Source organism: Sturnus vulgaris, chromosome 3, assembly GCF_052056855.1.
Source record: "Sturnus vulgaris isolate bStuVul1 chromosome 3, bStuVul1.hap1, whole genome shotgun sequence".
NCBI classification, from domain to species: Eukaryota; Metazoa; Chordata; class Aves; order Passeriformes; family Sturnidae; genus Sturnus; species Sturnus vulgaris.
Window position 1 is genome coordinate 95,116,299 of NC_142245.1, and position 15,249 is coordinate 95,131,547.

At 36.9% G+C, this 15,249-nt stretch overlaps 1 protein-coding gene across 29 annotated transcripts in view; it reads right to left on the reverse strand.

The window, feature by feature from the left end:
- Window positions 1-15,249, reverse strand: part of DLGAP2 (DLG associated protein 2) — a 454,715-nt gene that overhangs the window by 291,922 nt on the left and 147,544 nt on the right. For 8 of the 29 annotated variants that reach the window (XM_088162313.1, XM_088162310.1, XM_088162311.1 and 5 more), the window contains exon 2: window positions 8,618-8,789. The exons of 20 other annotated variants lie outside the window; for them this stretch is intronic. In XM_088162313.1, coding sequence (XP_088018439.1) covers window positions 8,618-8,789 — 172 coding nt within the window. Of the gene's footprint in view, window positions 1-8,617; window positions 8,790-15,249 lie in introns of those variants that run through there. One more of the 29 variants, XM_088162325.1, reaches the window with a different exon arrangement.

The following is a 15,249-nucleotide window of genomic DNA, read 5'->3' on the forward strand; positions in this document are numbered from 1 at the left end:
ATGACAGACTCCACTGATTTACTGTCTAGAATATCCATTTACTGACTGAACCCATGATGATGAAGCATTTGTATTCCCAGCAGCATCTATGCTTATACAGCATATGCAGTAATACATCTTTGGTTTGATTTTATTTAAAACCTTATTCTGAATTCTTTTGCCTACTTTCCATATGTCTATATTTTTACAAGAAATCTGGAATCATTAAATCTATATGCTTAGTTTATCTACTTATCCCATTAATCAGCCTTTGACTACATGCTAGCAATCTCTCTCGGATACACTTGGTTTATGTTTGTCATAGACATCATCTTTGTTTGGGGTTGATCTAAAGAACATTTTAGAATGATGCTATTTTATAGCTATGCCCTGGTTATACTGTAGTTGAATGCTGATAGGTTGGAATGACACACGACAAATCTCCAGATTAAAAGTCATTTACTAACCATTATGTTCCAGGGATCTTCTACTTTCGTTTTTGCACCAATATAGTATAAAAATTCTAAAGAGTAGACCAGCAAGGACATATATAATCAGTGGGGAGAGCATGAAAAGAATGAACGCTTTAGTTTATGCTTATAAGTATACTTCATACAGTCTTGATAGCTTTGACAGCTTTTACTGTTCTTTCAAGTTTCTGCCATATGACTATTTTTGAAGCATTTGAAGCATCTGCTTTTTAGCAAAATATGCTAAAAAGCATTGGAAAATCTCCTCCATGTTCAAACTTCCCACTCTTACAGATAACTCCTATTTTTTCACGGCTAGAATGAACTTTTGTTTGTTTGTTTGTTTCCATGGACCTTTTCATCTTAAAATATCCATTTACAAAGGAACCAATGGAAACTGTCCACCTGAAGAAAATTTGCTTTGTAGTTTAGGAAAAAAATGAAAGCTACTGAAGGTGTGTAGAAGCAAAACTTTTTCTATACACACTTCAAATATAGAATATAACAGCTTAAAAAATGCTGTCTGGTGTCGGCTACCATAATTAAAGGTCATATAAAGATACTCCTCAAAAAAACCACAAGACAATATGGTCTTGTGTCCTGGGTTATAATGCAAAAATGTGTATTCTATCACCATCTGTTGAAATGTGGGAGGGGTGGTGATCCTTATCTCTGTGGGAGATATCCTCTGCTGATGTGCCATCTGATAAGATCGGGGGATGATCATCGTTATCTTTTCACAACCCATCCTTCCTCCAGAAGATATCTTCTGTTAATGGGCCATTAAGTCCTATTGTGTGACTGATAAGATTACATCATCCCATTGGGAGATGCTCCAGCCAGGGGAAGGAGCCAAGCCTTTCCTACCTAGATAAAAACTGAGATTTGGAACATCAAGACAGCCCTTTCCACTGGATCCAGAGGAAAGTTGGATCTTTTCCACATCATCGCTGGACCTTCGGAGGAAAACTGCACCTTCTACAGGAGCACTGCTTCAACTGAACCACATCTGACATCCAGGAGGATGCAGCCACCATTTAATGGGACTGCTACCAACACCCTGACTGTCAGGGTGTCAGGTTGTATTCTGACTCTGTCAGTGGTTTTCTTTTGTATTATTGCATCTTTTGGGTTTTTTTTTATTTTTTTCCCTATCAAATTGTATTACTGATTTGGAGTCTCCCACTGGTTTTGTTTTCAAACCAGTATATCTGGTTTGTTAGTTTATCATCTTAACTACTCACCTCACCTACTTTGTTAAAGTTCAGAAATTTCGGTAAGATGCAAGTTACCCCAACATGAATAGGAGAAATTATAGTCTAGATAAATGAACCTTGTTATGATATGTCAGTCCTTGCCATCCTGCCTTTGCATCTTCAACATGAAGTATAGCATTTGCTTAGACCCAAGAACAACATTTAAATTCCAGACCTTTAGTAAATAATTACAATCCCAGCTGGAGTCAGTGCTTCCATATTGGCATGCAATAGCTTATAGGTCATACCTATCATAAACTGTTGCTCAGTGATTCCATATGACAGACCCAAAACAAATGTGTTCTCATAGAAAAACATTATATTCAAAGTTATATTTTGCTAGATGTATTCACAGAATTAATTTCTGATAATTTGATCTAATTCAATCATTTTAGGTCCTTGCCTTTATAAAACAGTTCAAAATTCATTTTGCTGCCTTTCCTGATTTCATTCAGAAAACAAGATTTCCAGAATGTTTGTGAATGAGTCAGAATGCATCTGACATTAATACATGTACACCTGCAAAGATAAACACACAAAAATATAAAAAACTTCCTTGTGATCTCATTTATATTATCCAAGTAATTAATCAGTCAGACAAGACATACATGAAAAGAACTCCTATTATAATCCCTGGCAGTAGCACAGTGACAGAAAAATTGCACACAGGAAAATAGGATGAGCACAACTATCATAACTTGTGCAATGAAGTTATAACAAGTTATGAAATAGATTAATCCAACATAAAAATATACTCATGTCCCTAAAAATTAAACTAAAACAATACTTGTAGTGGAAGAGAGTATCTCAACTTTAAATGTTAAACTATTCTAGTTTCCAGAGATTTCTGTGTAATAATAGCCTTACATATCTTTGCCTCTCTAAATTGCTGCCAGAGAGCAACACTCATTTTCCTTATACCTGAGAACAGGAGAGGATTAACATTCAATGGATATTCTTCTTCTTTATTTTTTTTTTTTAATTAACTCGCACCTTACCTCTCCATTCAGAAAGTTTTGTACAGTACCATGAGTATCTTGGTTATTGCAGTTTTCAAGAATATTCATCTCTTGGAGAGCTTCAGTTCTTTACACCTAACTTTAAATATTTCCATAAAATGGAAGCTGAAAATATTGCTTCTCTCTACAGCCATTGGAGAGAGACAGAGGTAAATCTTTCTCAGAGACAGTAAAAATGGCTGTTACCTCTGCCACCTTAAGCAAAATTCTGAAAGTTACTTGCAGTAAATGTTGGCTAATCTCCATTTTCACCCCATTGTGTAAATAGGATTATCTTAAATTCTCATTCAAATCATAAAAATAATAAAATTATCTGTTGAATACAGTAGTTTACAGAGAGCAATCAAACCCATTTGTAGAGTTTCATACTCACAGATCCCTGGATTATGATACAATGGCTGAAAGCCATCCACATATGTGAAGTAATATTCAGCACTACTCTGGTGAAAACATTGTCAATCTCTAAAATGCTCACAGAAATAAAAGAAATCATGCTGGATATTTAACCTTTGAACTATATATAGCCCCGTAGTATGAGGTGAGCCTTGAATTACAGTAACAAAACCTGTTGCCTGTTTTTGTAACAGATGGTGGAGAAAGAGGTTATTGTCATGATAACAGCTGTGATTCTGAATAGGTTTCCACAGCAAAGCGTATTACAAGTGGCACCAGAGGACAGTCAAAGTCTTCACTCATTTATAGATATAAAAATTGGATAAATTATGTACTGTGGCGGCCTTAACGCTTTTCTCTAGATATCACCCTGGATCACGATGGAGATAACTTCCTGGGTCATGAGTTACACCTGAAGGCTTTTGCTCTAGATATTCATAGATATACATGCATCCATATGTACTTCCAAGAGAGAATGAGCACTCCACTCCCTTGCAGCAAGATGTATTACTGATTAAAAAATGGTGATATAGTCGATTTCTAACAAAGCTGCTGTGACTAACTCACGGCTAAATTATTCTGAAACAAAGGAGGAGAACACAGTACTTCATTTCTTGTTAATCAGTCTTGTTAGTTAGTTGGTTAGAATGGCATTGAATTTGTATTCAGCTGAGTGCCCTGGACCCATTGACCCTGTTCAGAGAGCGCTTTGAAAGGGAAGAACTTGACCTCTCTTTTCAAAGGCACAGAGAGGTAAGCAAAATATCAATTTCAGATGTTTCCTCCTACCTAATTTCTACTAATTCCAGTCTGGTGTGGGGTTTTTTTAAAGAATATTGGTCTATGTTTAAAGAATAGAGTAACAACAAAAATGATAATATTATTTCTTAGCTATTCCTCTCTATATTTTGTAAACAATACAATGTTCTGCAGTTTACAAATTAATAACCATCCCCCTGTTATACTCTTCTCAGAATATCAACTGACAGTATACGAGGCAATGGGCACAAACTGAAATAGAGGAAATACCACTTGAAATTTAGAAAAGACTTTTTTTCACTGTGAAACAAATAAAACATTGGATTAATTCCCCCGAGAATTTGTGCAGTCCCCATTCTTGGTGACAAAACCCAACTGACATGGACAGTGTCATGGGCAACCAGTTTTTAGCTGGTGAGCTCTGACTGGAAAATCTCCAGGGATATCTTCCAAACTCAGCTATTATTCTAAGAAATAATTCCACCTTAAGGCATCTGCAGAACATGCACTTTCAGCATAAAAGCTCAAATCATGACCGCATTCCCAGAAGAAAACTAAGCAACTAGGAGCTCAAAGACACCTTTGACACTGGAGGTCAGTACAGTATTTTGTGCCTGATAATCTTAGATTTTACTCTAGGCCAAGGCTGGTGTTACTGTTGCATTCCCAGGGCAACTGTTGGCATTAAAAAACCCTCTCATTTAGGCAACCTCTTTGAATAAGTATAGTAATAATATAGCAATCTGTGCTTACATATTGAGTGCCTATTTTCATTTTAATATAGTTATTAACTTAAGATTCAGTTTCCCCCTTCTCTTGGCTGATCCATCGCTTACTGATCATCACCTGGAGTGAGGTAAATGGCCAGTATTTCAAAGAGCCCAGTTGAGTACAATGGTTGGCCTCAATTAACTTAAAGGTCATCTCTAACCTGAAGGATTCTGATTCTCTTTTTGTCTATGTTTATAGCCGTGTTGAAAAGTAAGAGGATGAAGTTCACATTGGAACTTTGTGCATTTCTACCAGTTGTTGTGACTACAGGCGTGTCCTTGATGAAAAAGGTACTACTGGGGAAAGAAGGGCCACCTCAGGAGAGGGAGACATTCCCTAGAGGGATATAAATAATTGTGGAAGATAGAGGACTGTTCTAGCTGGTTTTTTGTTTTTTTTTTCTTTGTGTGGTGTTTTGCATGGAATACCTCAGATAAAGGAACACAGTAAAAAGCAATGCCTTTCTTTCTCCAACCTTTTTAGCATTTAGACATTGCTGCTTTAAGTAAAGTGTCATCTACTGTGCCTTCTGCATGGCAGACATGGTGAGCAACTACTGGGGCTATCTTCTGCCAGCTTTGATCACTTTTTAAGAATAAAAGGGTTTGCCTTCAGTTCTTTTCCCCACTCTCACGCATATTTATCTCTTTTCTAAACCTATCGACAGTGGAAGAATACATACTGTGCAGAAGGAGCAAAAATTAGTCATCTAGAGATGCTTAATGCAAGGGACACTCTGCTGGGGCACAACTTGAGACAAGGGAAAAGGACAGCATTTGGTCAACACAAGTATTGTGCAATGATAAAGCTCTTAATATTTCCAGTTACCAGCAGACTTGTTGGCAAAACTCAAGTCTAAGAGTCCTTAAACTGCTGACACCATTTTGTTCCCATTCCATTTGATCCAGCTGCAGCTGGGTTAATACTGCACTGAATGAGTTGTTGAGGTATTACCTAGACTTTTCCCATTCAAATCAGAGTAGTATTCCCTGTCTCAAAAGGACAATCGAAGGATATAGCAAAGCTCATGGTAGGACATGATAGAAGACTGCCTTTGTTGTTTATTACCCAATCTTGCTATTAGTTGGCTAGATTCAACCTGTTTGCACACTTGAATAAATCCTCAAATAAGCAGTATCAAAGGCAGCTTTTCTTCCTGAAGCACTGCCATGCATAGCTTTATTAACGCCAGCCTGAATTTCTTCATGACTCTCTATGTCTTACATATGTTGTGAAGTAAAGCTGATGGAACACTCCTGGTAAATTATGTACTAATGCAAACACATCAATTCCTATGGATAGCTGCTTGTTTCTAAGTAAGTGTCTAATCTGGATTGTTCCCCTACTTCTCTTCAGTTGCATTAGCAATGAGCAAAGCCATCTGACTTTGAGAAAATGCCCAAACTCTATTCTCTCTATTTCTATGTGGAATTTGTTTTAATCATTTATTTTCCTTCTAGTTTCATACTAAACTAAACTGTATCAGCCTAAAAGGGTTCCCTTACTGTTCAAAGCATCCAGAGATGAGAAAGAAAAATAACACACGCCAGGTACTGGGAAGAATATAATTATGATTAATTCCTTAATTAGATATTTTTGTCTGGTGATGGAGTTATGATTAAATAGCCATATTAATTATTTATTTAAGAATTTGTTTAAAATATAGGTCATGGTTTCCAAACATCTGAGGAAAATGCTTTCCATTAATCTATACAGAACAGAATAAAGACTGCAAGAATCACCAGCTGTCCAGTCTGTTCTAAAGCAGAATTTCTATCTTGCCTTTTATTTCTGTTGAGACCTCAAGGCTGAAAATGGCAGAGGTGCCTTGGGATGCCTTATTCCCATTTACTCTCATAGGCGTCCAAGGCCTTTTGGAAGTTTGAAGAAATTCTGATATCAGAGTATCTGACTTATGTAGTAGAACCCCTGCCACTTTTGGGGGTCTGCAACTGCAGCTGCTGGCTGCCAGCCTGCCAGGCTGTGCTTTCATTCCCCCACTCTTCAGCTGCCAGTCAGCTCTCCCTGCCTGCCCCTCACAGCTCTTGTTGCTCAGCCATCTCCATCTTTTTTGCCTCAATGCCACCCTCGCATCCACTAAACAACTGGGGTTTCTTCTTGCCCAAGTTTCCTTTCCTACAAAGGACTGCTCATAATATCTAGCTTCATGCACAATTCAGAACAATTCTGAAAGTGATGTCAAGCTCTTTTCTCTATTAGGCAGAGCAGAGTCTGATCCTATGAAGTCTGGTAGGAGTTTCTGGTTTAATTCACTGGCTTTAGATTCAGAGCAGAATTAGGCCATTTGATGCTAAATTCTCAGGATGTGTCTGAATAAAAATAGTACAAATACTGTGGCATTCAAGCTCTTCATCCATAATATATTCATCTTGAAGTGCACAGCTGCCATGCATATATTTATGTAACTGCTATCTGTAGAAATAGTTAAGTATTCAGTTCAACTCTGAAAAAAATATTTAGAAAAGTTAAGGAAGGCTAAGTGGTGAGCACAAGCAAGAGGGATAGTCATTACACATATATGTCTTCAGAAGGCAGCAAATCACTAACATTTTCACCTGAATCACTGAAGATACATAACATAACTAGAAAATGTACAGAGAGGAACAAGGATGGCCAGACTTTTGGAGAAGTGAGGAATCTAAGCAGACCACAACTTTTCAGTTAATAAGCAGACAGCTTAAGGCGGCAATGATAAGCATTCACTTTTCACAGTCAAAACACTTGAGGCAATCCATAAAATACTCAAACACAAGGCTTAAATCAAAGACAATGTCATTAATTTATAGAACCTATTTTCATAATATTTTTAAAAACAATAGTGTAAACATGTTAAAAAACAAGACTGATTAAAACCATGAACAATTGAGACATCAGAAGCTTTTAAACACAGTATGGCCTCCAGCCTGAGAGGACCAGACACAACAGAAGCTGGATATGGATCAGACAGGAAGGTGGCAGCATTCCCTACAAACCCCATCTCCTGTATTGTTTTTCACTATCAACCACTGAGAGCTTTTGTCTCTCCCATTTTGCCAGCTGTCTTGCACTTGGCTTACACTGTTCCCAACCTTTACAAATAAAAATGCTGCCAGTAACCTGGTCTATATATGCAGTATGCGCCTAGGGCTACAGGAATATCTCTGCCTCCCTACTCTGCCCAGCTGGTACAGCTATGCAGAACCTCCTTACACCTGCCTCTGCTTTTTCCAGATTTCTGCTTCCTTCCTTTCTAAACTTAACTGTGCAAAGTCTTTGGTGCAGCAATACAAGCACAGTCATATTAATCACCAATATTTTTATTCTGTTGCATCTCTGGCAGTATAGCAAGAAACATCCCAGTAATAAATGAGCTTTTAAGTGCCCCAAGCTTTACTATTCAGCAGCTGGTATGTGGTCTCTGATCAAAACTTAACGTATACAACCCCTGCATAGGCAGCACACCAAATAGCAATAACAGCAACATTAATAAACAATGTAAGGCCTCAAGTTAAGAACACAGGTCAACTATCTCCCTAACTATACCAAAATCTATTACTTCAGGGGCTCTTCTCCTGAGCTACACTAACACACTACTGAATTGCAGTGAGGTAGGTAAGTAGGACCACAATGCTCATTATGTCTCCATAAACAATTAACTTTTGAAGCTGAGCTCTACAACAAAACAATCTGTCTGCTGCCATGGGATGTTGTTTCAATTCATGTAGGTCATTGGTGAGGTAATAGACAATTTTACCCAGCAACAGAAGAAAAGTAGCAAAATCCCAGCACAACACATCCTTTGATAGGCTTAATAAAAATATAGATCAAGTTTATAGCAGAAGAAATTGGGAAAGAAAAGCAATTACCTCGCTTAAATGTATTTCAAATGTTTGTAAAGTATACAGAATTTTACTGTTAAAAATATCCCAACAAAACATACATTCAATGTAAAAAAATGCCTTAAACTTACCTCTTAGTTTACACTGATTTAATATATTTTTTCTTCTACTTTTCAACTTTCCTTGCATCTTGGGAATATAGTGGTTTTCTCCACCCGTTTCCTTCCTCTCACCTCCTCCCCCTCCAATCTGGCCTCCTTTCCTTCCTTGGAGGTTTTTAAGCTTTAATTTGAGAGTGTAAAGCTGAAAAATATTTGATACAATTTTTTTTTTTAATTAGAGAATTGAGCTCCTCACGGTGGTTGAAGCATTTCTGGGAACAGCACCAAAAAGCTGGAAGCTACTGCACTGAGTAGCCACAGCGTATCTCTTAAAATCATCACTCATTTATATTTCCCAGACAACTAATGTTTCAGCATTTTACTTACAGACATGATTGCAGTTTAGGAAACTAGAAATTAGTCCGAGTCTCTTTGTTCAATATTGGAACGTGAAAACTAGATTCCCAAATTCCAGCGTGGGCCCATCTCCAGCTGGAACAGGAACAAGACTCACCAAGTGGGATTTGACAATGTATGAGCTGAGGCTTAAGTTAGTCACATTTTAAATGAGCTCAGAAGGGTATTGATGATTATGTGTTCCAACTGGAGGAGGTAGTTGTCAGTCTGCCTGCAGTGTGCATGTCACCACACCGGAGAAGGGGAAATATTTTAGAGCTTGTGTGGGACTGGGCTTGCTGAATGGAGCACTTGGGAAGTCGCCTCTCCTATAATTTGAATATTGTTGGGGAAAGGGGGAAAAAGTATAGGTTACATATGATCTTTAGGAACACTGTAAGGTGCATTTACAGCAAGGTGTGTTGGAGAGACTTGGAATTTCTGTATGCAAGTGAGTGGAAGCCGACAGCCTGTATTAACTTCCCATTAATTGGCACTGAATTGTGTATGTATATTATTTTAAATCTTGATTTATTATGGCTAGAGATTGCTTTCATCTAATAAAGAATATTTTCCTGATAAGATATCAAATTTGTGGTAATGCTAAATAAATCATATATTTTCTAAATGCTTACACATTTCAGATATGTGGGTAACAGCAATCTTCTTCTCCATTCCTTTTTTGTTCATTCATTACATTTGTCTTTCCTCTTACATTACCCATGTTTGAACAACAGCAGCTTGCTCCTACAATCCACTTATTTGTGTGAAAGTCAGCAATTACATGTCTAGTCTTTTACACAATCTATCTGCACATTCTTTCAAAGACAGTATTTCTCTTTTAGACATTATACTGACTATAAACCGGACCTTTCACAGCAGAAAAGAAAATGTTTAAGTGTAATTGAATGTGTATATTTCCATGTATTTAATTAATATGTATTAGGCATATAAAATCAGTTCTGAACTAGTTTATTGCAGATGCCTTAGCTTCTCATTTCTCTCAATCAGAATATGATACATTGATAACTCCTCCTGCTCAAGTTTCTAGCCTCTAAGTATCGTTTATTTTCTGTTTCCCGCTGTTTACATCATCTGCTGACTTCATTAACATGCTGTTCACTTGCTTTCTTTAATACTATTAATGAAACTGTTAAATAAGGCTGAAACAGAGACCAATCATTATAGCAGCACATTGGATGACTGGAATGTGTCATCAGCCAAGGTTTCTGCAGCAAGTTCTAAAAGCCCATTTGTCAAAATCATTCCTTTTAATTGGTTTCACTAAGTTATTATTTTTTCAATTGACCGATGTTTAATTGTGGCATTACCAGAAAGCCATTTGTGAAGCCTTGGCAGAGAAAATCTGACTGCTTATGTATTTGCTTTTTTCTAAACCAAACCTACTGGAAAGTTGCTACAGAATGGATTTTGAACTACTTTCTACAGTTTTCTTTTCTATTTATCTCTTCACACTCACTATTTCATACCATAGTTTACCCTTACAGATTTGAGATCCTTGAATTAACTCTATGCAATTGATAAAACAATTAGGTTGTTTTAAGGCTGTGCAGAAGGGTATGTGATAACAAACAAATAATATTAAATAGAAGATAATATTATTTACATAAATAGACACACATAGTGAGAATATATATGAATGCAACTCAGACAAACAATTCCAAATAAATTTCCAGCATAACTAAGAGAAGCATGAGAAATGTCTGTTAAACATCAAAAAGCATAAACAAAGAAGGAAAAGACCTATTTTACCTGCATAGTTACTGGTGACTTGCAAACACACTAACTGAGAATAAATTAGGCTAGAAGTGAGAAAGTAAGTAAGAACCATCAGGAATGAACCTTCAGATAAGTCTTCCAGTACATGCAGCCAAGGCAATGAACCTTATGCCTTTAATACAGAACTGGTTTGGTCCACCAAAGGAGTTGTCAAGTGGTTGCTTGAAAAGGCAGCGTGCCCACCCCTGATCTCAGACATGGGGGCCCTGTCTGCCTTCCAGCTCTGCGAGCATAACAGCAAATACCAGCAATTCTTAACCCCTAACTTTGTCTTTGAAATTACTGATTCACATTTTCTTCATACTGAAAGTCTGGAATACTTTCAGTATGCTGCTCAGTTTTGATGAGCCTCAATTGCCTCATGAAATCTAAAAATAAGAAAATGCAATTATTAATCTTCATTACTAAGAAGACATGAGCTGCTGAATTTTTAAGTGTCAAAGTTTTGGCCTCTAAAAAATTAGTTTTCAGTAAGTACACATGGGAGAAAGCTTCACAAGCAAGGGCACTCTTGAAGATGGTGGATTCTGGCACCAATCAAGGTCTTTGTTGAAAAGCTCAAGTTCACTACTGACATACAGCAACTACCTCAGGGTCTGCTGCCTCCCCAGTCATATCAACACAGACCTGGGAAAAATGGATATAATCTAGACCAAAAGAACATACCCTTGACATTCGTTCTTCTTCTGGGGATAAAAACCACAGAAATGTCTCACAGGTTAGAAATGATGGAAAATATTTGAATTCAGGTCCCCAGAACTATTTTCAATCTGAGAAGTGACAGAGCTAACAGGAGACAATCAGGCATATTTGTAATCATATTATTTTGAGTATATAGGTCATTTCATTCTGACGTTTTCAGAAAACATTTCTGGACATTCAAAAATTTCAGCATATCTTTTTATACAAAAAACCCAGTCTCAATTAAAAAGACTATAAAAAGATTTGCTCATGGATATGTGTTTGATTTCATGAAATGAAGCATTCTTGATCCTCCTTGGAGCATTCTCCTCTAAGTTTTTAACTCTTATTGGTGGAAGAAAGAGCTTTGGTGAAAGTTATTTAACTTTTATAGTGTATTATTTACATAAACTACTCAAAGAAAACTAACAGGTACAATCTTTTTTCTTTGGCTGAATAGTTCTTGGCCTTTTCAAAGCACACAACTCATTGTTTTTATCAGCCTATGATCATAATGATACAAAGAAAAGTCACAGTAATTATAGAGCAGTCTTCATAAGAGCTATATTTAATAAGCTATGTTCATCCCTGTTCCAACTCCACTAGCTTGTCAAAAGCAAGGATATATTTAACCGTTACGTGCTAGCTTGCATAGCAGCAATTATTATCCTTGAGAAAGCAGTAATGCTTTGGCCCTTTTAGAGGTTAAATTTTATTTTCTGTCTGTTAACAAAAACACTGAACAGGTGAAAAAAATTTAGAGTGCAATAAATGTTCATAGACTTCAAACAAAACATTCTTTCTGAAATCATGTCTATAAAAGGCTTAATTGTGTTTTTACCTTTTCAGTTTGACAATAAAAATGGTGATGAAAGGCGAGCATACATGTATCTGTATATATGCATGTATTAGCATAAATACAAACATTGGCAAGAAATATTAGAAGCGTATCATCAAAACTCTTTATTTTTCATTGGATTATTAGTTGTTGAAATACAACTAATGACTACTATTAACTTCAGAAGTCCTTAAAAAATGGAAGAAAAACCCAATTCTTTATCTAGAGGAAATCACAATGAACATATGAGACAGCAGGAGGATACAGTCTGCTGAAGTAGCACAAAGAAAAAATGAGAAAAAAGTTGCTCAGGATACATCTTAGCACACAAACTGAGCATCAGATGTAATCTGTTGCCATCACCAGGTGGTTTACATAAACACTTATCTGTTATGAAGCCTCTGCAAATGCTATTTCGAATTGTTACTGGAAATTTATTTCAGCATAATATGAGCTAATAGTAATACGGAAAGAAAAAAACAAAATCAGGGCACCAGCCTGGTTCTATTTTACATGTTGAATTTAACCAGGGAAAAATAATTCAGACTATCTTGCAGGAAGAATAGGCATATTATTGACTTCAAAGGGCTCACTAACAGTAGCATACAACTTCTGGCATCGTTTCAGTCTCACTGGTTCTTGATAATTAAAAATACAGTTTACTTCACAGTACATTTTTAATTAATAAACAAAATAATTTACATAGCTTCTTTCTTTGGCTGTTTGCTAGCACGTGTTCTGCCACACAAGTGTTTACTTCCTGCTGCCCTGAAGAGGAATCCTTGTGCTCACAGTGGAGAAACAATATGGTTCAGAGAATCAGATCTAGAGAATCATCCTGCAATAACTGATCATTCAGGGTGGGAGGGATGAGAAGTGATATTTCACATAAAGATTATGAAGGGGGCCAAACAAAAATATAAGATAATATTAATAGAATTCATTAATATCAGGTAATATTAATAGAATTCAAAGAACCAAACAACATATTTTATGTTCATTCCAGAACTCCACTCATCCTTCCTATTTTTAAAAAGCATGAGATATAAAATCCTTCCATCTCATCTACTGCATACAAGATATCTATCTGCCCACACTGCTGTCCAATACAGCTCAGAATTCTGGTCTTATAATCCTCAATATAAAATGTGCTGTTCTCTAAATTAAAACTTTGAAAGCATACATTGTGTTTATAGGCTGGCTCACAGTCACAGGGATCATATGTGCTTGTGCATGTATATGTGAGTGCATGAGACAAGAATACTGAACCTATTGATTAATTTCTAATTAAAAGACAAGATAGTGAAAGACTGGGAAAATTCTGAAGCAACCTTGTATTGTGATATGCACAAGAATGCAAGCTGCAGTTCATTGGTGTCTCCATAGAAACAAGACATATTTGGAGGGTGTAAGACATTGTCAGAGGACTAAAAAATTTCAGCTTCAGCAGAAAACAGAAAAGCACCTGAGGGATTTTTTTAACCAGGAAAACAAAATTAATTATTCATTTCCTATATGGGAGCATCCATTTTTAGATAAGTTACTTAACATACCTCAGGATTAATTTATGGAGTGGCTAATTCTATGATTTTTTAATCCATAAAATCTGTAGAAAATGCATCATTACACTTCTAAGTATAATGCCAAAGAGGAATATAAGTAGGTTCTCAATGAATAATTGAAAGGTCTATTCAATGTGCTGTTAGTACCTGGTAACATTTTCACACTTGCTTTAGACAGTGCTTATGCATTCACATGAATGTTGGCTCATAAACAGAACCCCATTTTGGCCAGTGCAAAAGGTGGCCCCAGAAGAATTAAAGGCAGAGGGGAGATATTGCTTCAAGACTGTGCAGTAAACCTGCTCAGCATCCCTCCTACTTCAAATGAACAGAGACTCAAAATGTGCAGCTGCAGCAACTATTTTTAAGAAGTTGAACCCACACACAGGATGGATTAAAAAAGGCTCATCTCCATATGCTAAACCTGAAGCTATAGGCAGAGATTTTTTCCTATGTGACCAGGGATTTATGCCAGCTGGTAGCTTCACAGGTTGGGCTACTCTTCCCTGATTTTATGCCCTGAACTTGCTACTGAAGCCTTGGGGACAGACCTCCCACCTCAGAACCAACCCCAAGCCCTCTCAGCTCCTTTTCTAAATAAAGATATTCCTTATCCATGGAGGTCTCCAGTACCTGAACTGAACTCACTACCCAGTACTGAAGGTACCTCTTACATCCTTTTCTACTGAAACAAAAGTGCTGTGGAAATTATCAGTTTTCTCAAGTCATTTCTGCTCTATATCCTCAAAAGAGAAGAAAGCCTGTCATGCTTCCTCCATGGCTGGGGGTACAGATGAGGTACTTGTGCTACACGAGGGAACTGAAGTTGAGAACTGCCATTAACTCTTGACTGGGGCACCCTGCAATATTAGGTGCTTCTCTTAGGGCTATATTAAGACAGTGCATGTTAGATATCAAATGAGAAAAGATCCTTCAAGAATAACCAGGCCTTTTCCTGGTGGCATCATGTGCCATGATATCATGGTGATGATCCAACCCTTCCACAACAACTAACCATGGAAGGTGAGGAAGATGTGGATTAAGAAAATGGATAACTGTGAGACTTCCCAGCTGCAAACAAGAAAACAAGATTTAAGGGTTCTAAAAAGATGTCTCAGTGAGTGGGAAGGAAAGAGAAGGTTAAAGTGAAAACAGTTATTTAGGGCTTTTTTAGTGTGCATGTCACACATAACCAAGTTCTGTATAGACCATTCATATTAGTAAAAAATACAGAGGTCTCGTTGAAGACTAAGTATTATGCATATTTTTTATCAGATATAATCTTCATAATAAATATTCAGGTATTAGAGCTCTGCCAGAGGATGCAGACTCATTCTCTAGCTCTCTACAGACTTGCATCAAGATGCATCTAAGATCAGAGACAA